Source organism: Cheilinus undulatus, linkage group 7 (assembly GCF_018320785.1).
Source record: "Cheilinus undulatus linkage group 7, ASM1832078v1, whole genome shotgun sequence".
NCBI classification, from domain to species: Eukaryota; Metazoa; Chordata; class Actinopteri; order Labriformes; family Labridae; genus Cheilinus; species Cheilinus undulatus.
The window spans coordinates 4,925,680-4,953,628 of record NC_054871.1 but is presented as its reverse complement, the minus strand read 5'-3'; the positions used below and the strand labels follow the sequence as shown (position 1 = coordinate 4,953,628).

At 40.7% G+C, this 27,949-nt stretch overlaps 1 protein-coding gene across 1 annotated transcript in view; it reads left to right on the top strand.

The window, feature by feature from the left end:
- Positions 1-26,448, top strand: part of adcyap1r1b (adenylate cyclase activating polypeptide 1b (pituitary) receptor type I) — a 29,579-nt gene extending 3,131 nt beyond the window's left edge. The window contains exons 2-14 of the mRNA XM_041791352.1: positions 790-797; positions 11,794-11,896; positions 14,532-14,645; positions 16,892-16,995; positions 17,091-17,188; positions 19,842-19,974; positions 20,107-20,260; positions 20,346-20,406; positions 20,486-20,555; positions 23,417-23,508; positions 23,999-24,128; positions 25,771-25,812; positions 26,128-26,448. Of these exons, the coding sequence (XP_041647286.1) occupies positions 790-797; positions 11,794-11,896; positions 14,532-14,645; positions 16,892-16,995; positions 17,091-17,188; positions 19,842-19,974; positions 20,107-20,260; positions 20,346-20,406; positions 20,486-20,555; positions 23,417-23,508; positions 23,999-24,128; positions 25,771-25,812; positions 26,128-26,316 (1,298 nt within the window). The 3' untranslated portion in view covers positions 26,317-26,448. The remainder of the gene's footprint in view (positions 1-789; positions 798-11,793; positions 11,897-14,531; positions 14,646-16,891; positions 16,996-17,090; positions 17,189-19,841; positions 19,975-20,106; positions 20,261-20,345; positions 20,407-20,485; positions 20,556-23,416; positions 23,509-23,998; positions 24,129-25,770; positions 25,813-26,127) is intronic.
- Positions 26,449-27,949: the final 1,501 nt, after the last annotated feature.

Sequence of the window (27,949 nt, the reverse complement as noted above, 5' to 3'; positions counted from 1 at the left end):
TCTGTTTAGGGAGGAGGGTACGAGTCTGGAACAGTTACGGAATTAACTTTGCAATGAAGCGAAAGCCATCAGATTTTGCCTCCAACAGACATGGAGTGCGTATGTACTAACATACGTAAATACGTATGATCCGGCTGTGACGCTACCCTGTCTGCTCGCTCTCATTGGTTGTTGTGAGTACTCCGTCAGCGGCACTATGACCTAGAATCGTAAATATCAAACATGTTTGATATTTACGATTCGGGATTTTGGAGACTACGACGCGATTTGGAGCAGTAAAACAATCGTGTTGACACCACACACAAGGATTATTCAGACAAATAGACATTTGCGACGAGGCTCCTCTCGGGATTCGCACCCACGATCGTCAGGGGAAGCAAGTCTTGCCCCGAATCGGGCTCAAAATCCTGTAGTGTGTGGCAGGCCTTAGTTTTCAGTTAAATCAGTGATCAGTAAAGGGGTCTAAAAGGCTGATATTTCAAAGTAAATGAATGAAATTCAATATAAATTGACCACAAGAAAAAAGTAGTTGGATTTATCTCATGTTTACTCTGAGGCGCTTCAGTGGAGTTTTAATGGGATGCCATTAACATTTTCTATTGTTAAAATATCTGAGTGCTCTTCAGTTAGGATCTGCTTACAAAGATGCTTGTAAAAAGGTACACTGTGCTCGAGCGCAGTGCACGTCAGTCAAGCAAACTGGAACTTGGAAGATAGGCATACTTGGGAGCAGGTTGGATTTTTATGTGATCATGCCCCTTAATGTCTTATCATTTTTGTGTTTTTCAGATCCCGAGGTGAGCTGAAGGCCTGTAAGAGCTCCGTGTTTAAAGGAAACTCCCTACTGAAGCTTCTGTCAAAATGTCTGCTGCTTTCTTCATCCAGCCCATCCTCCTCCTACTGTTGGTAAGCAGACTAAAACCAATCTAAAATTGAATGTATTTCTTATAGAGTTCGCATCAGAAATGATCAGCAACAGGTGGAGCTCTACATGAATGCATGGAGCAAACACGTGCTGAGGCCTGATTTTACACACTTGTACCCTCATTCACAGTTAGCGTAATCATATGGAGCGTCTGCATCAATAATTCATCGACCACTGTGTGGCAGTCTGATGGCTGAGGATGCAGCCTCATCATTTATTCATTGTTTACTCAACAATATTGCTGTCTGATAAATCTGTGGGATGGATAGGGTCACCAAATCCCCCCTCTCCTCCTCTCCTGTTTTCTTGTGAAATGCTGAGAGGAAAATGGTCCTTTATTTCTGCTGTTAGATGTGAGTCATCACCTTTGAGCTGAGGGGTAGTCAGAGAAACGGAGAGACAAGGATCAGAGAAGATGGACGACAGAGAGAGGAAAAATGCAGTATCTGTGCACAGTATCCAGTCTGTTGGGTCATTTTCTCTGCAGTACATCAGACAGAAAGCGATGGATTCACATAGGAGACATTTCTCATGATAAAAATATGTTTCCTCTTTTATGATTAGAACTTATTTAGACACCATCCACTGCACTCTTTTATTTAGGTTTATGTTAACCTTCAAACATTCTCTTCTAGCCAAACAAACTTCATGTGTTCGGAGCAATAAACCACCTAAAATAGTAAATCCAAAGCTGTCTGACACTACAGTCCAATGCATGTAAGTGTATGATGTAACATCTTTAGCTGTGGTGGTAACACGGCCTGAAATGCTGCTTTACAGCTCATGTGAGGAGTTTGAACAGACTTAAGTTAATACTAACAGCTCCACATGACCTACAAAAACCAACCAGACCATCAGCAACAGCACTTAGATTTAATGCCTGTAAAAGTTGTCCCAACATGTGCTGATTAATAGTAAGCTGTACAAATAATTTTCCATGACAAAAATTGATACAGTGAAAGATGTTAGGCTGTTAAAAAGAAGCCAGATGGCACATTTGCACAATCCAGACTTGCAACCTCAATTCATAGCTTTCATGTGATGTCATGGACTCATCTCCTGGTGGGAAAGAAAGTCTTTCTACTGCTGTACGCTCTACTGTAAATACATTAGACAGAAAAAGTATGTGAACCCAGTGGCATGCACAGACTTTTTCAAGGGCAGGGGCGAAAAGAAAAAAAGGGCACATACAGCGCGTTCTCGCCACTGAAGAGGGCACTAAGTTTCGCATGTTTTCGAGGGCACTTTAGACATGTTTATATGTTATACAAATGACACATTATATAGCATTAAAACAGACTAACTAGACAGACTACTCAAGTTAGTTTGTAGTTAGGATCAGCATCCACAAGAACTGCAGATACAACATTGGACTGTGAAGAACACAGAAATAAATAAATAAATCCCTAAGGGGTCTGGGGGTCTTCCCCCAGAACATTTTCAATAAAGAAGATGCCATTTCCTGTATTCTAGTGCATTTTAACACCATATTAGCACCAGATAATCCAAACTGGTTCTGTGAGATATAGTTCTGGCTCAATATAGATCAAAAAAGGGCCCAACATAAAAGTCATTGCAACAGTTATGTTTCATAGTATTTCTTGGTCCTAATCATTTTCTGGAGTTTAGTGTTCTTTGCCAATGAGGAGGGTACTTAAACATGCCTTTTTGCCACCCAAGTGGGCAGTTTATCATGTTTTAACCAGCCAAGGGGGCAGTTTAGTGTGTTTTTTTCATCCAAGAGGGCAGTCAAGTGCGTGTTGCTAACCAGGAGGGCACTAAAGTATGTGTTTTGGCTCCCAATAGGGCACTTTAGCGTGTGCTTTGGCTCTTTTGGCTCCCGAGAGGGCACTTAAGGGCGCGTTTTTCAACAATTGGCCCCCCCCCCCCCCGCACACCATTGTGTGAACCCTTTGAGATGATCTAGTTTACTGCATTAATTGGTCATCGAATGTTATCTGGTCTGCATCTAAATCACGACTACAGACAAACACAATGTTCTTGACCTAATACAGACAAATAACTATAATATTTTAAGTCTTTATTGAACACAGCCATTAAACATTTACAGTGCTGCTCAGCAAAGTAAGGCTGATGACTCCAAAACAAGCTAATTGGTGTCAGGAGTTAGCACATCTGAAGTCCGATCAGTTAAACCAGATTTGAGCCAGACGTAGAGCTACTTTGGCTTGCAAAACCACTCAACTTTTTGAGTTTGCTCCCAAAAAAGAGATTTTAGAAGACCCTTGATCAAGAGTTGTTGAACTGTATAAGACTGGAAGGGATTCCAAAGTGATCTCAAAGACTTTAGGTATTCACCAGTCCACAGTTAGACAAACTGTCCACACATGGAGACGATACAATACCGTGGCTGCTCTAGCTAGAAGTGGGTTGACTCTAATAGGTTGTTTCCGCCTAGTGGTATGGTTCAGTTCAGTACAACACGGCATGCATTTTTTGTGTTTCCATATAGCAAAGGTTTAACCTTGCAAAGCGAATGGATTAGCCCATTTCTGTGTCTGTCACTGACAAATCCAACTAACAAAGCTCCCATATGAACAGATTGGGCCCTGTAAGAAAGTGACAGGACCAATCAGGAGTAAGTGACAGTACTTTCAGTACTACCACAGCATGACCTGTGAAGAATTAAACTGACTGAACATGATTTGGGGAGGCAGACATCTTTGTATAGAAGGCCCCAGCTATGCATGCATGCGTGATAATACACATGAAAGTCCTCTTGGAGTTTGCAAAAAAATCCCCATGAAAGCCAAGCAAGTGCTTATGTGTTTTGCACCCCCACAGCATGATGCTGCCACCACCATGTTTCACAGTTGGAAGGGCTGCTTGATTTCCTCCTGACATAATGTAGAGAATACAGACAAAACAGTGCAATCTTGGTTTAATCAGAGGAGAGAATCTTGTTTCTCACAGTCTGAGAGCCCCTCAGGAGCTTTTTTGCAAACTTGAAGCTGTTTTAAAGTGAGGAGAAGCTCCCATCCAGCCACTCTGCCAGAGAGCCCCACATCAATGAAGGTCTGCAGTGATGATTGTTCTTCTGGAACACTGTCCCATCTCCACACAGGATCTCTGGAGCTCAGTCAGAGTGACCATCAGGTTCTCTGGCACCTCTCTCACTCAGACCTTTCTCCCCTGATTGCTCAGTTTGATCAGTCGACCTTACTTTGAAGATGTTCAACCTTGTGCAAGGAGAAGGAAAGCTGTATGTAAAACATTACTGAAGTAAAATTCAAGGTGGGACTTTCTTAATATTGCATTTAATTTTGATTCCCTGGGAGTTGTATGATAGTCCAAACTGACAAAAACTTACAGATGAATTTTATATCACTGTTTCTCAGCTGATTTAAACATGCATTTTGTCTGCCAATGGCACTTGTCCTTCCAAATTGGGGTCTGCTTTAAATGGCTCTGTATTACTGATATATTTCACATAGAAAACAACACCAGTGTAACAGACTCATGTCCAAGCATTAGCAGCAGTCTAAACTTGGAAATTTCTCACCAAAAAGACGAGTCAGATCAGTTTTCCTTCACTATTGTTACTCTCATGGCTGATATTAGAAGTCCCGCCCCTTCTTGGTTTTGATTGACTGCTGAAGGAGAAGTGATATTGATGAGCACAGCGCTGTTCCAAAAGTTGAACTATTTTCAGCAGAGAGAAAAAATAGCTGAAGCTGAGAACATTGAGAGCTGATAACACAGAAATATTCTGGTTTTGTGTTAAAGATAGGATCTTCCAGAGCAGAAAAATACACTTTAGTATAGACAGGATCTCAGTGAGGCAAATATCGGTATTCTGTTGTTACTGCTTACTACTATTCGCTGCTTGAATAACTGTTATAGTGAAATCATCTGAGTGGTAAAGATAGACTGAATGTCAGAAGTGCTTTGAATTTCTTCAGTTGTCATCTTGTAAGATTCAGCTCGTCAATCCCCTGTCATGTGATATTATTTATCAATTAAGACAATAAGTACAGTATGATGATACTGTAAGGCTTCCATTGTTGCAGGGCATTCATACGTTGGTGCAAATTTTATAAATTAAAGTTGCCAAAAGATAAATGTGTATTTCAAGGATAGACAAAACAATGTCCTGTTAGACCACAGGTGTCAAACTCAAGGCCTGGGGGCCAAATCCAGCCCTTGGAACAGATAAATCCGGCCCGCATGATGATCTCATATTTCTGTTATAACTGGCCCACCAGTCTGAGGTCTGCAAATTTCTTTAAGTATAAACATGTGAATTTATCCTTGATGATTTGAGATATCCTTGTTAAGTCATAAAATCTGAAAAAGTAAGGAGTAAAAATGATTAGATAAGAAGCCCGGAATGTGGGAAATGAAATAAATTTGTGTTTTAATTTTGTATTTTCAATTTAGCATCTCACAAGTCACTCAAACTTAGGATTTTGACTTTTTATTTAATACTTTGAGAATTTTGACTTCTCCTATAATATTTTGAGCTTTAAATTAATGATTCTAATATTTAAGTGATATTTTGACCTTTTTAACCAATTATTTTGTATTTAACCTAATATTTTCAACTCCAAACTTTGACTTCATAATCCCATAGTTTGACCTTTTAGACTCACAATTTTAAATTTTGACTCATGTTTTGACTTTTAATTTCATCATTACAAATTTTATTTTATATTTTGACCTTTTAAACTCTTCATTTTGACTTTCTTTCTAATTTTTTTTGCCTTTAAAAAATATTTTTCAATTTCAATTTCATGTTCTGACCTTTTTGAACCAATGAATTTACTTTTCTCAGATTGTGAGCCTTCAAGCTTATCTTTTTAACTTTTTAAATGTCAAAATCATTTATTATCAGTGCTAAGGTTTTTTCATATTTTATTACTGGTGAAACAAGGTTGATGGTTTATGGTTTAAAAGGTGACCCTGTTAGGCCCTCAGGTTAGTCCGGAATCCAGAAACACCCCTGCTGCGATTGAGTTTGACACCCCTGTGTTAGACATTAAAAAAGGCTGGTACCAGATTAAGAGACACCAGTGTCCCTCTTATAAAGATTATTCTATGGTCTATGGACTCCTACACTCATGTTGTGTGATGCAGATCAGTGTGATGAACACAGTTTGACCTGATTAGATATGGTGCAGAGATTTAGGGCAGACTGATGGGGTATAATTAGCCACAGGAGGTTACGCAGCAGAGAAACAAACACATGAGAGTTTTCTTTAAACTTTCACAGACCCACAATGAGTATCTGGATGTCCTGATACTTCAAACACCTTTAATTCTAACAAACCTGCCTGCTATGAATAATGTTTTAGTCATTAGTACTCACCACCAGCATTTAAATCAACGTTTTCAACAATGAATCTGTAATGGCCATCTAAACAAAACCAAGTTTTTAAGGGCGCACATGAAAACCCACTTCAGCCAGGACCACTTTGTCAAGAAACACATGATTTTCTGTTTTAAATATTTTTCTTGAATAGCAGATATTAATTTGCACTTATTGCCATTATTTATTTTACAGCTGTTTTGGGATCACCCTACCATTCCACAAGCCTTTATGGAAAACATCAAGCAAGAATAGCACTCTTTCCAGCCTTTCCTGTGCCTGTTTAGATCAGAGCAGGCAACAATGGAAAAAAAGGATGACACTGATTAAGTCAGGAGCAGAATAAAGGAGGAGCTGGGGTGGAGGAGGGTTGCAAAAAATGGCTTGCAGAGAAATCAGCAACGCTTTGCTAGGCTAAAGTGGCTGAAATAAGGCAGCATGAGAGCGATTAGCCAATAGTGAGCTAGAGTGAATCAGCTGGGGAGACCAACTGATCTTGCCTAAACTAAGCCATATGCTCGCTTTTTAAATGTGTGCACATTTAGTTAGGTATCTGGAGTATTTAGGGGGCTAAAGGGGTTAGCACTGTTGCCTCACAGCAAGAAGCTCCCTGGTTACCTTCCCGGTCAGGGCCTTTCTGTGCTGGGTTTGCATGATCTCCCTGTGCATGCGTGGGTTCTCTACAGGTACTCCAGCTTCCTCCCAGCATCAAAAACATGCTTGTTAGGTTAACTGATCACTCTAAATTGGCTGTAGATGTGAGCAGGCCTGGTTGTCTGTCTCTATATGTCAGCCCTGTGATTGACCTACAGCCAGTCCAGGGTGTACGCCAACTCTCGCCTAATGACAGCTGGGATAGACTCCAACCCAACAATAAACAATAGGGCATCATTGTTGAAAAATGCCTTTGCAAGAGCCATAATAAAAAAGGTGGCAAAAAAAAGATCAAAAAGTGGCAAGAAAAAATGGCAAAAAAAGGGTGAAAAGGAAAAAGTAGGCATAAAATGCCAAAACTAGGTGAAAAGTGGCAAAATGGGGCACAAAGTAGCAAAAATGTGTGAGAAGTTACTAAGAAATGAGTTACAGGTGGCAAAAATGGTCAAAAAACAGCTAAACATGGCAAAAAAGTGACTAAAATGGGCAAAAAGGTAGGACTGATGGGCACAAAGCAGCAAAGAGTGGCCAAAATGCTGAAAAGAGTGGCTTTAATGACAAAACACGGCTTAAATGGGCCAAAAGCGGGGGAAAAAAATTGCAAAAAAGGGAAAAAAATTGCAAATAGGAAAAACCTGGGGCCGTTTTCGAATTCTCCTACTATACTAGCAGTGCGTACTGATTTGCTCAAAATGTAGTGTTCAGTATGCAAACAAATGCGAAAGTTGCAGTATGCTAAAAATACCCGGATGACGTACTGATTCGGGAAAATTTCACAGTATACATTGGACCAGTTTGCTTCGCCTACTTTTACCCACAGTGCCAAGCGCTGGGTCAGAGTTCGTAATAGATGGAGAGCAGCAAAGCTTTCCAATAATACCCAACTGCAGCCATGGGTACCGTACAAACAATGCCCCTAGCTTGGTTTAAGGTTAACTTAGATTAGTTTAGATAGGCCTTAATTCGCTTTAGGTTAGGTTTAGCATTTTAATTTCCACTGGTTAGACTTAGGGGTAGCTCATTGGGATAGGCGTATATTTTAAGCAATTGGCTTCCTGGGGTTAGGTTTAGCATTTTAACTCCACTGGTTAGAGTTAGGATTAGTTTATTGTGTGGATCGATGGGGCGTGTTTTGTAGGGGGCGTGGTTTGTATGGAACGTGGTTTGTAGGGGCTGCAGCTAGACCCTTCAAACTTTCGCTAGAGTGGCTGACGGTTACAAATGGAAGTGCTATTACTTTTTATCTTTACCTTTTTAACATGTACTATAGCGAATTAAGTTGTAATAGGGTCACTGTTTTTTTTTGTTTTACCGTTACGGCTCATAACAGCCAGAAAGGTGCTGTCAAGTGTGTACTTTCACTGCACTAAACATGCTAAGCTAACAACAATGGCTATAAAAATCCTGAAAAATCAAATAAAAACACTTTCCAGATTTTTCTGTACATAAATGGATGGAAAACACTGTAGCGTTGTTTGCAATTGACCAGGGTATGACGTACTTATGTATAACATAAACCAGCTAAACTGGGCCAAGCATACTACACAATAACATCTGACTGGCAGTCATACTGCATATCACTGTAAAACACAGTACGCAGTGCACAATACATACTGCATACTGCCTTTGGCAGGAGTATGCAGCAGGCCAATTCGAAAAGACCTGGGTCAAATGAGGCAAAAAAAATTGGGAAAAACAGGACAGAAGTGGTGAAAATGATTAAAAAAAAGAAAAAATAATTGGCAAAAGTGGGTTCAAAGCAGTGCAAATGGATTAAAAGTGGAAAAAAAAATTGGAAAAATTGGGCAAATAAGGGTAATGGAAATATACAGACAAAAAATAAAAGTTGACAATTAAAGGCAGCTGTATGAGTGTGGGAAACAAACTGATTAATGTGACTTGCAGTGGATAATTTCTGAGGTCACTTTCCCTTTTTTAAGGTTTTCTGGGGGAATACTGTTTCAAATGAAGACATAGAAGAGCCACAAATCATCACAAAGGAGACACATGTTGAGTATCACTGCAGTAGGGGTATGAAAAATGGATGGATGGAGTATCTACCAAACCACAACATGTGAAAGATGTCCTTTATTATTAGTTCTTCTGTGTCTGAAAACATGAAATCTGACAATCTGCTCAGAATCCATTCTTGCCATGACAATGACAGTCATAATAACCCCCATCCCTTTCCTGGTATCTCCACCCATAGATCGCCACCGGCCTCTCCAGTGTTTGATCCATATAATATCTGACCCAATCAGAGCACAGGTGTTTCATGTAGACAGCAGGGACTGTTTTAAAGGTAAAATGGCGTTATCACCTTCCAGCCTCCAGCTCTAGCTCTACCCCAGGTGTTTCTGCCTAGTTGACCTGATTTAACCTTTTCTCCAGTCCGTGTGGGCGTGTGCCGACTCGTTTGACATTTCTGTTAGAGAGAACACCTGTGGGGGTGTGAGGGACCTTTAAACACATGGTTTTACTTTCCTTTAGCTTTCAGTGCTTACATTAAACTGGTTTTAATAAAGAGTTTTTGAGTTTCTGAGGCATTCCTACAAATATCTGCAATGGCAAAACACCTTATATCCGTGCTGTATGTGGTTTTAGGATTCAATCACTGGAATTTAAAAGCGCTTTAATTTATGGGTGAAAAATGACACTTTTTGATGATTTATGGGAATATTAACAGAAATAATTCCATGCTCCAGGATGCCTCAGATGGAATACTCAGGACGACCAATGAGAAAAAGCAGACAGGGTAGACTCACCAATCAAATGTTCAATCTTAGCCAAATGTATGACTACTTTTTTTTCACTCTGGCTCCATGACAGCAAGTTCCCTGAGTCCCTCACTCTCTACAGACGTATTCTGTGTACTCTAGAACAGTGGTACCCAAAGTGGGGTTTGGGACCCCCAGGGGGGATGCTTTCCAAAAAACAACAAGAAATTTAATATGATTTAAAATCATACATTTAAAGACCCTGTAAAGTCAAATCCAGAATTTGTGTCTAAACACTCTAGATATGTTTGAATCTGGTTGCTGTATACATGTGAAAACACTGAGATCTACATGTGTCTGAATTCTGGATTTAGACTGTTAGAAAGTTTGTTACCTCTTTCCTGGTTTGGTTTCATGTGGGCGGGGCCAGTAAGTGTGCTAATGATGTCATGAGCCCTCAGTGGGGAATGACTCCGCCCCTCTAGCACTACAATATAAAATCACAGAGCAGTTCATCTCAGGCCAGTCTGTTGTTAGCTGATGTCACTGCCTTTATTTAAAGTTAACAGTCAAATGCTGTTTTTCTGTTCATTGTGAGGTAAATTTACCAAATCAGAGATCTGAGCCAGAAACTGACTTTGTTTCTTCTTCTTAGGTCAACAAGAGGTCAAGAGAAAGGCTAATAGCGTGAGAGCTCAGATTGTAACATTCTTTTATTTGGGAGGATCGTATACCTCCTGAGTGGGCGTGGCTTCAGCTCATTCAACAGCCACGCTCGCACCATCCTGTAGCAGATTTTACTGCCTCGTTTTTCATGATACTGAAGCTTGATTTTATAAACTTAGAGATGTTTTATTTGACTGAAATTTGGCCTGGAGGTTCATAACACAGTGACCTGTCATACAACAAACCTAAATACTGATTCATTTTTATTTTACAGGGTCTTTAATGTAAGTAAAAATTGTACAAACTACCCCTACCTTCCTTCTTAAGGGAACGTGGGGTCCCCAGTCTCTGACGCCATCGTCTTGGTCATTATTAAAGTGCAGTCAGATGCTGATCAATATTTATCTGCTCCAACTCCAGCATAGATGTAGTGTAGTAGTGATGATTTATTGCATTATATTAGTTTAAACAGCAAATCTAGTTTTATTTATGTTTGATGGCTAAAAACTACATCCACTTTCCTGAACATATTTATTTCCAAATGTTTTACGTGAGCATAGATCTGTGAGTAAAAGGATTGTCATCCTTCCTCTTGGCATAAACATTCACGTTTACCAAACTTACTCTCCAATTTAGCAGGAGAAAGAGCAGCTCCATGACACTTGTTGAATTTGAGCTTTTATTGTAAACAACCTGCTGAATTTTAAAGGGCCCTTCCTAAATATTAGGAGTGATATGTTAAGAAGGAAATGAGCTACAACAAAAGTGTTCCTCCAAACACAATCATATACTTGTCTAGTGTCTAAAAAATGGTTTAAGACTGAGTGTATGTTCACATAGAAGTTCAGAGAGAGAAATCAGCCCAACCATCTGTGTTCACTGCCTGTTTATTCAGTATAAATGAACCTCTGGAGGTCTGATGCTGTTGCCACAGTTTATAAATCACCCTGCAGACTCACACTCCTCGGTCTCCATCACTCTGCTAAATTCTCACAGCTTGAGCCCCTCGGCGAGCGCTGCTGACGTCAGGAGACTAAACAGTCGATCGCTGCTCTGCTGCACCTCGTAAAGCCGTGACGCTGCGCCTGTCGGACTGACGCCAGCACTCAGACCCCCAGCCCGAGTCCCCACGTCAGCCCCGCTTTGTGAGGCTGTCAAAGAGGGGAGAAAAAGACTCCTTGGGGCTTGACCCTTGAGTGTGGAGTCATAGCTCTGGGACTCTGGCTGTCAGTGCGATCTAACACTCCTCTCTGTTTTTCTTAACAGATGAGGGAAACGCCTGGCACGGTCTGGTCTAAACAGTAAAGTGTGAAAGCCTTTCCTGACTTTTTTAAAGTAAGGCCCCTTCTCTGGGTTAAGACAGCAGCCAGTAGCCCTCAGCCCTCAGTGTTTCAGTGGTTAAATGTTTAAAAAGACCTCTTCCTTTACCTGCGTTAAAAACACTACAGGTCTCTGGGTCCTTTCTCTTCTCAGTTCTAATCTCTTTGTGTTTTGTTTTCCAGGTTTTCAGCCAACAAGTCGCCTCTAACTGTGTGATCAAGCGGGAGCAGGAGAAATGCATGGAGATGATCGCCTCAGACGATCCTGGGAACAACCCAGAGTACGGTAGGTTGGAGCAACTGTTTGTTGAAGCTCAAACCGCTTTCTAACTAAAATGATTAAAAAAAAGATAAGTGTAGGAATTAACAAGAATATCTTCAAGGCCGTGCCACCAGAATACATGGAGGCAACGTTGAGATGCTGCCATTGAATCTGTGTCTGTGAATGATGAGAGCGTGGAAGTTCTGGAGCAGTTCACCTACCTTGGCAACGCAATCCATCAGTCTGCTGACTGTGAGGCTAAGATTAACCACAGATCTTGGCCTGCACATGGGACGATGGGTTCACTGGGCAAGGCGGTGTGACACCAACAGGACTATAACAGGTCTCCCGGTCTCACTATAGCCTACTCTTGTGAGGCCTGGGGTTCTTTGTCATGACTTTTTTGGGTATCAATGGCAAGACCTAGTGTCTAATGCTGATGCACTCAGAAGAGCAGGAGCAGGAATGGTGGCAGCTGCTCTTCTACAGGCACCTGCTGAACTTTCCTTGGCCTGATCCAGGCCATTGCATATTGGGTGTCCGGGACCCAGTGGGCTGGACCAGACCTCAGGGCACCGGCATGTATCATGGAGGATCAGCTTGGAAAATACCTGGAAAGATGGGGCACTGGCCTTCAGGAGGCCAACCAAGGTTGGCATGGAGAAGTTCTGCTCCCATACCTGACCTGACCTGAGTGTTGAGTAGTGCAACCAAAATTTCAAGCCAGACCAACACAACAAAGATGAATTTTTTAAAAGACAGTAGAGTAAAAATCATGTGCATTGGTTAGAAACTACAAGCTCTGATTTGCACAAGAACAGAAAACAGTGATTTGCTCATCTTTTTCAACATACAGTATATTCCACTGAATACAACACAAAGATGTTTAACATTCAGACTTACTGTTTTTGGAAATATTCACATTCTCTGAATTTGATACCTGTAACACATTCTAAAAAAGGTTGGGACAGGAGCATGCTTACCACTGTGTTCCATCTTTACACTGCAAGTATCAGAGGACTGAAGACACTACCTGTTGGACCATTGAAAATGAGATTCTTTCCCATTCTTACTTGATGCACCATTTAAGTTGCTCAAGAGTTTGGGATTTGATTTTTCATATTTTGCGCATCTTAATGCATCATACATTTTCAATGGGAGACAAGCCAGTCTAGGCCCGCCTGCCTTTACGGTGAAGCCATGCTGTTGTAACCCCCACAGAATGTGTCTTGGCATCATCTCACTCAAATAGGCAGGGATGTCCCTGAAAAGGACGTCATCTGGATGAAAGCATATGTTACTCCGAAACCTGTATGTATCTCTCAGTGTTAATGCTGCCTTCACTGATGTGCAAGTGACCCATGCTATGGGCACTAATATACCCACACACCATCACATATGCTGGGACTAAACTTTGGGACTCGATGGTCCTTTCCTTGTTAGCCCAGAGGACTCATTGTCCTTTATTTCGAAGAACAATTTGAAATGTGGACTTGTCGGACCACAGCACACTTCCCGTCTTCAGGTCAGTCTATCTCAGATGAGCTCCACCACAGACAAGTGAGCAGCACTTTTGAATATTGTTGATACAGAGCTTAGGCTTTCCATGGAAGAGTCTTAACTTACATTTGTAGATGCAGCCATGTACTGTGCAAACTGACAATGGTTTTCTAAGGGGTTCCTGAGTCTACACTGTAACATCCATCTCAGAATGATAGCAGTGTTTCATGCATTGTCCCTAAATCTGCAGAGATTTTTCCAGATTCTTCTGATTATCTTATCAGCTGGAAATGGTGAGATAATTTTATTTCTTGCAGCTGCATGTTGAGGATCATTGTTCAAAAACTCTAGGTCTATTTGCACATGCAGTCTTTTATATCATAAATATGTAATGTAATTCCTGTATCTCTTGCATAAACTGCTAAAGCAGGGTCAATGGAGATATTCAGAGGGGAAATGAAAGCTCTGATATTCCTCTTTGTCTCTAGATTGAAGGGTGGAGGCTTTAATGGGCAACATTTCAACATGATGAGCCTTTGAATTAAAGCTGAATGCTTAGACAGTGATGGGAGCCTGTCAGTCCGATTATCTGACTGATGAAGGAAAGATCTGACTGAGAGAGAAGTGCTAGGCCTTTTCTTCTTCATAACCCTGTTTATAACTCTCGTTTAGTATGCACTGGCTCAAAAACAAAGCTACACTACTCAAAATGAATCCTATATGTTACCACATCACATAAAAACTGTGCAACTCAAACCACAAGTAGAAGCCTAAAAGTCCAGTCCACAAAGGGCCTTATTACCGCTCTCTCTGGTTTCTGGAAAAGTTAATACACATGATAAATCTTGAGGGAAAACCTCTCTGCACTGACCTCCTTTGGTAGAAAACTGGATTTAAAGTGGGCCAATAATCAAAGAACACAGCAAAGTCACTGGGGGTGTCATAATTTACAAAAACTTAATGTTTTAAACCATTATGAGACTTGTATTGTATTCATTTCAAGTAAAACATTGCAATAACAAACATGATAGGACACCATGTGACTTTTACTTAAGACACTGAGATGTGAGAATTTAGAGACCCCCTGATTAAGAGAAATGATTTCAGTGTGTTGTTTTCCCTTAAAATGACTCTATTGTTCATCTCCGTTTGTCCTCAGGGTGTCCGTGGATGTGGGATAACCTGACGTGTTGGCAGCCTGCAAAGTTTGGCGAGGTGGTGGAAGTGAACTGTCCTGAACTCTTCTCTCAGTTCATGAGTGAAGAAGACTACGGTACGGTGTTTTTAAGGCTTGCTCTTTGATATAAAGCAGACGTTTAGCAGTACAACAGTGTTACAATTTTAGCAACCTGTGGTTGAAAGACTGGATCAGATTACACAAGTTTAGGTAGATTTCAACCCAATTGCACCATCACAGTCCATCATCATTTGTGGGCCTGAATATACATGACTCTTGTACAACCTGCCTGGCATGCCAGAATTTCTATTGCATTTTCCTTCTAGTTTGACACCTTGACCTGACGTCAGTAGTGTGTATTCAACACTGGCTAAGCTGTGTTGTAATGATGAATACAGCTTGATGTACCCACCTGACGGCCTAGGAACTCATGCACCATCACAAAGATAGCAGATGTTACAATGACAGGATACGATGGTTTGTCAGGGTCACACGTGGAGCTTACCCAGTCTGCTGGCTATGGCAGGGCGAGATTCTTATTCTTATAAAGATAGAACTCCTGTTGTCTGACTGGGCCATTTGTAAACTGTGTGTTGATGGCTACAGACTGGAAAATTTAAGGCATTACTCTGAGAATAATAGAGAAGGCATGACCCTGTTTGTGGCCGGTCCCAACCAATCATTTGTACTAATAATCCTCAAGTGTGTGGTTTCAGTGCAGCTGTTTGACTGACTTAGGGTCTTTTTCAATAGAATTTTGAAATTTTAATATCAGAACTCGTAACAAGACAATAAATAGTTCTGTACACTTTTTTAATATTCAGTCAGGGTGTTGGTGATCAAAATGCCTCACTGAAATACATTAAACCACAATTTTTCATCGCCACCCACAGAAAAAATAAATAAATCAATAAATAAAAATAAAAACATGGATTTTATGGTATTATTCTGGAGTCATTGCATCAAATCTGCAGTTTTTCCCATTGATCATTAATTGTCAGCCATTTTCGTGTAGTTAGCATGAGGGGAACTGCCATGCTTTTTCGTGGTTTTCTATTGGGGCATTATTGCAACAATGCATTTAAATCTTTAAATAAAGAAATTTACAATTATAATGATGCATAAAAATCAGGGTTGTTGCACTATTAACATAATCAAGACTGTCATTATCCCCTTCAAGGAAATCCAATTTGTATGTTTTGTATAAAAGTGATTCATTTTTGTGTTTTCCAATCGACAAAAATCAGGGGTTTTGCATGTAAAGTGTCACTGAAAGGGTTAAATTCTAAGAATTAATCAATATTTGATTTCATCAACATGTCTGATCTTGATTAAGATGTAAATGCAAAAAAAGTTGGAAGAAATGAAAGTCTGGCCAAATTGTCTGATGTGTGTTTGGAGTATTATAATGTTAAAAATGAGTTAAAACTGTTTTTGAGATGTGAGGTCATCTAGTTTGCTGTTTGTGAACTGGTGCTTGTGTTTTGATGTTATCCTGTGCTGAATTTGAGTTTAGACCCAGATAGTTCATGGACATTTTTAGAAAGACTGACCTCTTTTGGGTTCTTATTTGGGACTTGTGAAGATTTAAACTGGACTTTAGTGTCAGCATCGGAATATGTTTTTGGACAAGCTCATAGATAATAGCCTCTATTAAATATATCATGTTAATACACAGCACAGAGTCTATTCTCTTCAACATAGAAGTACAAGTCTTATACCTAGTGTCATGATCTATTTTCTGAATATCCCAGAAGTGACATTATCTCAATAAGTCTGCATTAACATCTTGTTTCAAGACATTACAAGCAAAACTAAAACCAGAAATGCTTGTAAAGAGTGACTAAAAACCAGTGCACCAGTGCAGCAAGCAAGATTTACTGATTTAGTTACATAAGATAGCATACTATGACGTCTCTAAAACCGAAAGATTTCTCCAGACTTGTCTGGTTGATGCAGCTTCAATAAAATTTAATTCGAATTTTTACTAGAAATGAGATGAATGCACATGGAAAGATTGGCATTTTGCAGATATGCGTGATATTTGAGGTGTTGAATTTGTGTCCATGCATTGGTTTAGTAGAGCTAGAGCAGTAGATGCCTGTACTTTGCTATTTTTGCAGGATTGACTCCAGATCCTGACGCTCTTTCTCCCCCCGTATTTTCCATCTATCTCCAACTATCCTGTCTAATAAAGGCATAAAATCCTGGTATTCATCTTTACTTAATGTTAACCTAATCTGCAGCCCTGCTGAAATACTAAATGTTTGATGGTCTTTCTAAAATCCAGACTATCCAGACTCTTAAACTAAGCCAGCATTTGTCCTGTGTCTCATCTCCAGAGCTGGGGAAGGTGAGCCGTAACTGCACCGAGTTTGGCTGGTCGGAAACCTTCCCTCATTACATCGACGCCTGCCTGTATGAGGAGGGAAACAGCAGCCACACGGTCAGTATGTCACTGTGTCTGCAGCTCTGTGGTACAGAATCACAGCCTCAGTCGGGCATTTTAAAAATAAAACACCAACCTTTTTCCATTTTTAGGACATGTACTATGTGTCGGTGAAGGCTCTGTACACTGTGGGCTACAGCACCTCTTTGGTCTCCCTCACTATGGCCATGGTCATCCTCTGCAGGTTCAGGTGAGACATCTGTAGACCATGAAAAGTATGGCACAGTTTCCATGAGGGTCCTAGCTTCCTATCCTGTCAAGGAGTCAGGACCACTAGTTTAGTGGCTGGAATGAGCTGAAGTGACAGCTAGTAGATTCATTCAAAGAAACCACACCCTTAATTCTGTAAAATCAAAGCTTTAAGAGTCTTTATTTCCACTGACAGTGCCCACAATGTCACTGAGAAAACTTAACTGTAATGTAAAGGAACCATGTCTTATGACAAACTTTTCTGAGGAAAAAATCACTTATTTTCTCACTTTTTCCTGGCTCAGTTTTTACAATCAATCAAGTCACTCAATAGAAGATTCACTGAGGTAAAACTTTAGAAGAAAGACAGGAGGACATGGCCAAGATACAGCTCACATGCTCTTGATATGGAAGCTGTGACGCCATGAGTTGGAGCAGACACGCACCACAGCCGTTACGCAGCAAACACGCACCCAGTCTGAAATCATTGCTACCCTCCTCAACAGTCTGAAATGCCAGTCTTGACCATTAAAGACCCTGTAAAGTAAAAATGAATCTGTTTTTAGGTTTGTTGTATGACAGGTCACTGTGTTATGAACCCCTCAATCAAATTTCAGTCAAATTGAACATCTCTAAGTTTATAAAATTAGGTTTCAAAATCATGAAAAACAAGGCAGTAAAATCTGCTCCAGGATGGTGTGAGCGTGTCTGTTGAATGAGCTGAAGCCACGCTCACTCAGGAGAAATACAATCCTCTCAAATAAAAAAATGTCACAATCTGCATTGATGAAAGCACTCACATTATTAGCCTGTCTCTTGACCTTTCGTTGACCTTAGAAAAAGAGACAAAGTCCATATTCTGGCTCAAATCTCTGTTATGATGCTTTAGATTATCCATAGACCACTGTGGCTGATAGATTTGGTAAATTTACCTCACAATGAACAAATAAACAGCATTTAACTGACTGTTAATTTCAATAAAGGCAGTGACATCAGCTAACAACAGACTGCACTGAGATGAACTGCTCTGTGATTTTATATTGTAGTGTTAGAGGGGCGGGGTCATTCCCCACTGTGGGCTCATGACATCATGAGCCCACATATTGGCCCCGCCCACATGAACCCAGCCAGGAACGAGGTGACAAACTTTCTAACGGTCTAAATCCAGAATTCAGTCACATGTAGATCTCAGTGTTTTCACATGTTTACAGCAACCAGATTCAAACATATCTAGAGTGTTTAGACACAAATTGTGGATTTCACTTTACAGGGTTTTTTTAACAGTTTTTCTCCCATTGTTTTGACATGAATGCGTTTTAAAAAAAAGTTAGGATTATTCAGATAGGACAGCTGAAGAAAGACCGGACATATGGGGGTGGAAAGTGATCCCACGACCAGTGCATTGAGGACTCCAGCCTCTAGCAACTGAGTTAAACCAGCACCCATAAATATGCTCTTAATGGAAACACTAACATACAGTCGACCAAATAGAAATTGTGGTGTAAACAACCGCGTAGGTTTATGATGGGCCAGTTCTACAAAACAGGTCTTTTGTTTGAATCACTGCAGCTGGCTCCTGTTTTAGGGCCAGTTTCCTTTCTCTCTTTTTTCTCATTATTTAATAAACATTTAAAAGTCAAAGTAGTGCCAAATGAAGTGTCATTTTGGAGCTAAAAGACCAGATCTCATTCCTGAGCCAACTGATCCAGATCTTCTAAAAGAGACAGCTCAACATCCCAACAAGTGTGTCTTTAGATCGAGGTTTTTAACCTTTGCTGCAGTTTCTTCATGAGCTTCGGGGCACAGAGGTAGCTCAAGATTTCTGGTTTTCTTCAAAATTCAAAGCAGAATTTAAATGTGCATTTTTATCGTCATTCCTAATGTTTAAATCACTTCCTGCTCTCATCTGAAGTTCCTTGCTTTTTTGTGACGTCATCTGCAAACAGCCTGTAGGAAGCTAGTGGGCCAAGGACACTGGAGTTTAAATTTTCCAAAAGCAATAATTTCAGTCTTCTTTTTGAGACTTTTTTTTGGCCTATTTGGCTTTGTTAGAGAGGCTGGGATAGTGAGAAGAATGGTGATATTAGGACAGAGATCATGCTCAAATAACACCAGGATCAGGATTTAAACCAGTGCATCGAGGAATGTCAGCTCTTTTCATTGGCTCCTGCTCTACTGAGCTACACTAGCCCCCTTCTGTCTCAATTTTATCAAGACTCAGGAAGGTTATCTCCATCCAGGATACATTTCCTTAGGACGGATCAGAAAGGCCATTGTAGAATCAGATTTTATAGGCAGGTAGACTCACAAATCATCTGCAAAGACGTGAAAAACCACTTTTTATTTATTCAAAATAGACCCCAGGGGAGGCAGAGGAAACAGAGTGGGGCTTAAAATGGATTTTATTAGTGCTGGAGCTGATACTGTTGCATTTAGAGCAGCTGTTACGGATACAGCTATAACCACTTCTGTTATATTACAGTCACATCAGACATTACTGCAGTCATTTTCAAGCCTGTGGGGACTACAACCATCACTGCTGCTGCGTTATAACTGCCACTATAACATCCATGCTAAAGAATGACTAACATGAAGTGTTGGAGGTCTTAATGAACGTGGAACAACGATGCTAACATGCTTGTCTCTGCACACAGGAAGCTGCACTGTACCAGGAACTTCATCCACATGAACCTATTTGTGTCCTTCATCCTGAGAGCTATTTCTGTCTTCATCAAAGACGGCGTGCTGTACGCCAAAGAGGACAGTGAGCACTGCTTCATACACACTGTGAGTAACACCAGCACGCCCACACTGCTCTCTCTCTCTCTCTCTCTGTTGGCAGAAGATTTTTTATTTTTATCTCCTCCCTGTCTTTTCTCACATTTTTCCTTCCTTTCTGTCTCTTCTCTCTCCTTGAAGCTGGAGTGTCGAGCTGTGATGATATTCTTCCATTACTGCGTCCTCTCCAACTACTTCTGGCTGTTCATCGAGGGTCTGTACCTCTTCACTTTACTGGTGGAGACGTTCTTCCCCGAGAAGAGATACTTCTACTGGTACATCATCATCGGCTGGGGTGAGATGATAAGACAGAGACGTCACATACACTGGATTTCACATCCAATCAAATGAACCAAGTCCTAACAGAAGTGTTTTAACAGGAGCTCCCACTCTGTGTGTGACCATCTGGGCCGTGCTGAGGCTCCACTTCGATGATATAGGGTGGGTTATTGGAAGAAAATGTCCATTCTCATGTTGATGGTCTGATCAGGAGCTGATTGTGTCCCTCTTGTGCTCTCAGGTGTTGGGACATGAATGACAACGCTGCCATCTGGTGGGTGATCAAGGGACCGGTGCTGGCTTCAATCATGGTACAGTAGCACTCTGCTGTGCACAAAGTTCATCCTAAATCAGAGTGAAACTTTATGAGACTTTTTCTATCCAGAACAGACTTATCTATTTAGGGTATTTAAGTGGAATTAATTAGATCGTCCTGATTCAGTGCGGTCTTATCGACAATAGAACCACATTTATAATGTTTCTAATGTCATGCATATCAATATGTGAAATAAGAGATAAAAGTATAGTTTAACTAAAAGTACTCTTAAACAAGAACTGAATCCCTGAGAAGTACGTTAATAGACTATGGGCATGCTCACACTAGGCCATCCGTACCGTGCCTGGGTGCATTTGAGCCTTCAGTCCAGTACGTTTGACCAGTGCGAGTGCATTCATTCCGTGCTTGGGCACGGCATGCTTCACAACCATGGCAAGAAGCAATGAGGTAGGCCTAGACTAACCATCTGTGAAGATGGATACGCCCATTTCCGTGTTTCTCACTGGTGAATCCATCTTGCAAAGCTCCTGTCTGAACAGTTTTGGCCCGGTTGGAAAGTGACAGGACCTATCAGCAACAAGGGGCAGTACTTTCAGGCCGGCGGAGTCGTGACGTAAGCAAGCAGCAACAAGAAGCCGGTGCAATTATGGCGGAAGAGATTAGTGTGGATGCTGCTAAAGCGCCAGTTTTATCAGAACTTGACAACATTTATTCCTTAACAAGAACGAAGAACAGCAGTGAGTTGTTTTCTTTTTAAAAATGACAAGTCGTATACTGACATGCCTATAGTCGCTATGGTTCACGTTATGGAGTTTACTCCTTTGGTAGGGGCGCACCTTGGTAGTGTCTACGTCATGTGTTTTGTTGTCCTGAATGGCCCACAAAGATGTGACAGAAAGAACGTTCATCCAGTCGCCCTCCAAGGTTTTTCTCAAAGGCCCCGCCCTTTCCCAAATGCTTTTTATGAGTGATTTACCAGATGGATGTGTGAAACAAATCCGTCTGGCATTCCAGGCATGGTGCGAATACAAATGAAGGAGCCCTAGTGCAGGAATGTACGTAAGGTGAAGTAACAACGTCAAAATGACCCGCTTTAGAGCGCATGCAGCTGCATGCTCAACAGACACTCTGTCCTAAAGAGAGAGACTGATAGAAATGGCAGGTTTTTTCAAGAGAGATGGAAAGAGAAGTATATATTCTGTCTCACTGTATGTTAGTGACTAGTGTGCTTAGTGTGAGTGAGCCCTTAAGAATCCCACCTTAAGGCTGCAGGTCCTTTCCTTGCACTGGCACAGCTCAACACCTCATCTCCAGAGCGCTTATCGCGCTATTGTTGCTACGTTCCAAAAAATGAATCCTGCTTTCCTCGGTACAATTCGTAAAGTTGCTCTAAAATACCTCTGTGTGCTTTATATTTACATATTTTAAGGAAATACATAAGTATAAAGCACACAGCCGACATGCTGAAATTTTAAAGTAATCCTGCCCTGACACAGGCTGTTGCTGCAGGCCATAAAGGTCAAATATTTTACCCTTTTAAGACAAGTTTATATTGGTCTCAGAGGTCCCCAGAACATTTCTGTGAAGTTTGTTGCTGAAAAAACTAGGGCTGTAGTCAACCAAAGAAAAACTTGGTCAACTAAATTCGCACCAGATCATCAATTAATCTAGTGGTCGTGGGACAGACTTTCTGGATATGTAACCTGTAATTAATTACCCTTAAAAGCCATGAGTAAATTATATTTGAATAGTTATATTCATAGTTATTTTTTTTGTAAATTATATTTTGTAACACTAGATGACTGAAAAAATAAATACATATGACATCTCCCTTCTCACCCCTGCAAAAAATGGATTCTTCCAATTAAAGTAGAACGTCCGATTGTTCGACCAATTGGATTTTGGTCGGACATGAGATCATGGACCAATTAATCAACCAATCGACTTGAGGCTGTCAACCCTAGAACAAAAAAAACACTCCAGTCTGGAGTTTTTTTTTTTTTTAAGATTTATTTTTGGGCCTTTTCCTGCCTTTATTTGATAGAGGAAGGACAGTGGATAGACTTGGAAATGGGGAGACCAATGCGGTAAAGGGCCACAGGCCTGATTCAAACCCGGGCCGCCTGTGTACATGGGTAGCGCCCTAAACCACTCGACTATCTGCACTCTTCCAGTCTGGATTTTTGCATGTCAATAAACCCCTGTTTCAGCCCTGCTCAGAACGAGCCGCACATTTTCTGGAAGATGGAGAAAGAAGGGCGGATTATTATTATTTACTTATTTATTTATTTATTTTTAGAAAAGCCTGAAAAAGTGTATTTTGCATGATATGGGACCCTGGAAAAAGATAAATAAGTTGGTTTCTCTTCCGCTATTGCCAGAAGTCCCATTTCTTCTTGATTTTGATTGGCAAGTGAGAGAGAAGTGGCGCTGATGAGTGCAGTGCTGTTCCAAATATTGAACGGTTTTAAACTGAGAACGCTGCAACAGGAACAGCTGAAGCTGAGGGCACTTTATCTGCTCATGGGTTTGAATTCAAAATGAGCGCTAGCCAGTGCTACAAAAGGCGGCTATGGATACAGACCTGAAGAAAACATAGATCCCTGGCATATACTGGCCCAGGTTAATTATTATGTAAATATATGATTTAAATATGTGGGCTTTGTATGCCTTCATGATATGAAGAGAGGGAGGGAGGCTTGTGTACAAAGGGCATGACCTGACAGCTTATACACATCACATGACTGAAGATTTTGTTTTATCAACCTTATTTTTTTGAATAAATAAGTAAGACTGCTTTAAACAACTGTGCAGAGTGCAAACCTAGTCTTTCTGTCAGTACAAATTAAACATGTTTCATGTTTCCTTTTATATTAAATCCCTTATTCTTTACAGGTGAACTTTGTGCTCTTTATCGGCATCATCATCATCCTCGTGCAGAAGTTACAGTCTCCAGATATTGGTGGAAATGAATCCAGTATTTACCTGTAAGTACATTTTCACTCTAAAAATGTTTTGTGGGAAACCAACCATGTAATACATCTCGATTTTTACTCACCAGCTTCGGTCACTGTCTAAGTAAAGTACTAAAACCTCAGTGGAAAACAAACAGCCACTTTCTTAGTTAGTAAAAGTTAAAATTTAATAACACAATCATAATTTTATTCTTAGATATAAAAATACGTATTTATCCCTGTTCTGATGTCGTATATTTCTTTAATGTTTAAGCAGAATTGAGTTGGTGAAACATTATAAATATCGTTGACTTATTCAGATTATGAAAGTGAAAATAAATTATTGATATTTGAGAGCCTTGACTCAGGAAGTGCTTTTCTGTCAGCATGGTTTGAACAACAAGCAGAAAGTGTTCCTGAAAATAAAAAGGCAGGATATTGTCTCACTCTTCTGTGCAGATTTTAATGAGGATGCACAAACTGTTCTCCAGTCTTCTTATTATAAACTCTGTGTGCTCTGCAGGAGGTTGGCCCGCTCCACTCTGCTCCTCATTCCTCTGTTTGGGATCCATTACACCGTGTTCGCCTTCTCCCCGGAGAACGTCAGCAAGAGAGAGCGCCTGGTGTTTGAGCTCGGCCTCGGATCCTTTCAGGTGACTGTTCCTCCGTCAGCGCTCAGATTAAAAACGACAATTTACGTCAAACTGTAAAAGAGATAAATAAATAAAACCTCGCAGGAGAGGAAAGGGAGAAAAAAAATAACAAGTGTCAACTTTGGGTTTTTCAAATTTTAGATTGGAGCCAAATGACATTTATAACATTTTAAAAGGGCAATGCAAAAATTGTATGTTCCTTTAGACCCCCACAACAAACCAAGCTCTCTGATTTTACAAGTCTAAATTTACAAACAACTCACATTTTAAGATCTTGGCAGGAGGGAACAGTATAAGTTGAAATACTGGCCCTCATTCATCGAGATCTGGCTGTCTTCTGAGACGCTGTGCAGCATAGAACAGAAATACACAGTAAAACTTCCAAAAAATAAAGTTGTATTAAACTTCTGGTACATCTATAACCGTCAGGGCTGAAATAAACACAAGCCTTTTAAAATAAAACCAGAGCATGGGCTGAGATAGTAAGGTTAAAGGAGTTTGACAACAACAAAAGTGCAAATGATGGTGAGCAGGTTGGTGTTGGCAGAATCACTGGCAGAGAGATGGAGACACTGCAAATAAAGAGGACAAAAAAGTTAGACAAGACATAAAACACCCTGAGAAATTAGATTCAAGGGTTGAAGAGGAGCCAGGTTACCTGATTAGAAAGTGTAGTCCACAAGTGTCTGAGAGGTCATCACCAGGTGTGTAGATCTTGATAGTCAAGGATTAGCTACAGCTGGCACTCCTAACGAGCTGCAGCCATGAGCGTCATGAGTGATGGCAGCTGAATTAAAACTTGAGTGAGCGTAGTTAAAGTAACTCCAGCATGATTTCCTCTGTTTTTACTCCAACTCTGGCAGAGCTTGGTTCTGAATGCACTCCAAAAAAGTGAAAAACTGAATATTTTTGAGTAAAATATTTTTTACTCTGAAAACATTACTAACTTATTTTTTGACTCATTCTGAATGCATCCTTTCTGATAACAGCATGATTTATATGATATCTGATGTGTTTGTAGCATATTAATATCCACTTCTGGTGCTCAAAATAGAATTAAATATTCCTCTTTGGTGTCAAAGCAGCACTACATCCACTTTAAATCTATCAAAGTATTTTGAAGTGTTGTGATTGTTTTTAAGGTTTCTTATTTTACTTACCGTAAAATACCAAATATTAGCCGGGTCCCAATTAACCGCCGGGTGTAGCAGTACATTTTGATAACTAACCACCTGTTCCAAATAAATGCCAGGTGTAATTTATTTAAAGCTCGGGTATGTGACTTTCAATTAGAACCATGTAGAATCAACTCTTAACTCCCCCTCCTAAAAAAATAAATTAAATATCCATTTTGGGGGGTTTGTGTTTTTGGTCCTGTATTTAAAACAGTAACATAAACTTTAAAAAAATGTAGTTTTCATTTCATAAAATTGAGGTAATGCAAAAATGATACCAAACATGAGCATGGGTTTATATTGCCAAAAGAAAAATATTAACAGAATGGCAAAATAACCATTGGACCTCTTGGGGTTAAATGGGCATAAAAGAGGCGTTTCAATGCAAGTTGTGTTGCATTTCATAGACTTCTGCCTCTACAGCAGATATGCTAGTGTCTGATGTTTGCACATCTGTGTCTCCTCAGGGTTTTGTGGTGGCCGTCCTTTACTGCTTCCTGAATGGAGAGGTAAACATCCTTTAAATCAAATACTGACAACATCAATAGATGCGTTTATGTTGTGAAAAATTTGAATCATTGTTTTATGGGGGTCATACTTTGGTGTTTTTATTCATCAAGGAAATGGAGTGGACAGAAAAATAAACCATGTTATGTTGATATAAAGTGTAGATAATTCTCTGTCAAAGACAGTGTTCTCTTTCTATGTATATAAACTGAGTGTTAAATGCAGCACAGTCAGTTAGCGTGAGGCTGAGGGACAGTGAGCTTGTCTCTTTCCAGCGAGGTCCATTAATAATGACCTTGTGAAGTATATCCCTAAAGGTGCAATCGGAGATCAAGAGGAAATGGCGCAGCTGGACGGTGAACAGATACTTTGCTGTGGACCTGAAGCACCGGCATCCTTCTCTGGCGAGCAGTGGGGTGAACGGGGGGACGCAGCTGTCCATCCTCAGCAAGAGCAGCTCGCAGATCCGCATGTCCAGCCTGCAAGCCGAGACCCCGGCCACCTGAGCGGCACCGCCGGGGACGCCGCGTCCGGGAACGACATCACCTCCGGACCTGACGCTGCCAAACCTGCCATGCCCACCCTCGTCCCCATGACCAGCCTCAACAACCCGCTCCTCGACCCATACCCCAACCCGTACCCAGACGAGACCGTGATGGAAACTCAACTCAACTCCACCGACCCTGAACAGCCTCTAGTCTGACCAGCTCCACCCAAACCTGAGTGTTAGGTGCCAAAAAAGAGTCACACCATTTACCAGCTGCAGAGGAACGTCATCCTCCTGTTCCTGCAGCCTTTCTCCTTCAAAGGGCCTGATCAGGATTAAATCCTGAGTTTTAATGGGCTGTAACCTGCAGAGGAATCACGGTTGTCTCTGTATATATTGTATTAGTATTTAAAGTTGTCTGGTGCTACAGTGTTTGCTGCTGTAAAGCACAGAGGGACCACTTTACTGCAGCAGCTCTACTGTCGGGGCCCTCTCACAGTGATCATTCCAGTCTGATGGAGGAGGTTTTTTACTCAACTTTCACCCCGAAAATGTATTTAAGGAAAGATATATAGTATTGTATTTGTCTCTGGATACAGACATGCCAGCTGCTAGGCTGTAACAGGTACAGCAGAGAACACAGGGTGATGTAAATACCCTAAAAGAGGGGCACTTATGTTGTTAAGTTTCTGTAAAGAGGGTAAAATAACCCTAGTGATGTCAGTGTGATGTTATCAAGGTTTTTTGAACATTTGTTTGACATTTTAGGAGGTCACATGACTGTAAGATTAGAAGGATCTATAGAGCTCAACAGTGTGGTTCTGGAAGTGAAAACGTTTTTAAAATTCTCCATCACACATAAAATCATAACCACCCAAGGTAGTCATAACAAAAGTGGCTAAGCTCACATGTATTTGTGTTTAAGACAAACATGGTTTATTCATAATTTTGGGAAATGACATTACCCACAATCCTGGGAAGTCAGAACAAAGGCCCTGATTGGTGGAGCCTGCTTTTACTGTTTAAATGTTTACTAAACCCCTTAACTTCAGCTCTTGGCTCTGCGATATATAAAAACATTATTTTTTGATACTAAAAACTTACCAGTATCAATATTTGTAGAAGGAAGGTCTCTGTATGTTTTAAAGGGTACATGTACTGTCCTCTCCACAATCCCCCCAAGAATAAAAAAAATCCATTCCCTCCTCCCCTCTCTTTTTCCACCTTTCAGAAAATGTGTGCTGAAACGTTCTCAGATTTTCTCCTCATGATGTCATGTGGGGAGTTAGCCCCGGTTCAATTGGCCCTCCCTGCTTGGATGAAAGTTCCACGCCCTCCTCTCCTCTTCCTCCTCTCAGCTACCAGCTGAGAGGAGGATGAGGAGAGCCACACCCATTAAGCCACATCCATTACCTGATAGGGGCGGGGCCAGGGGCGGAGTCAGACAGCTCATTAACCTTTAAAGCTACAGACACAGCTCGTTCTGAGCAGGGCTGAAACAGAGGGGGTTTTAGACATACAAAAATCCAATACTGGAGTGTTTTTTCAGCAACAAACTTCTCAATGGATTGTGGGATATGTATTTCTTTTCATTCTGTAAAAAAAAATTATGTTTGTACTTTTTACCGTTGCTGTTTTCCAAGATCACTCCT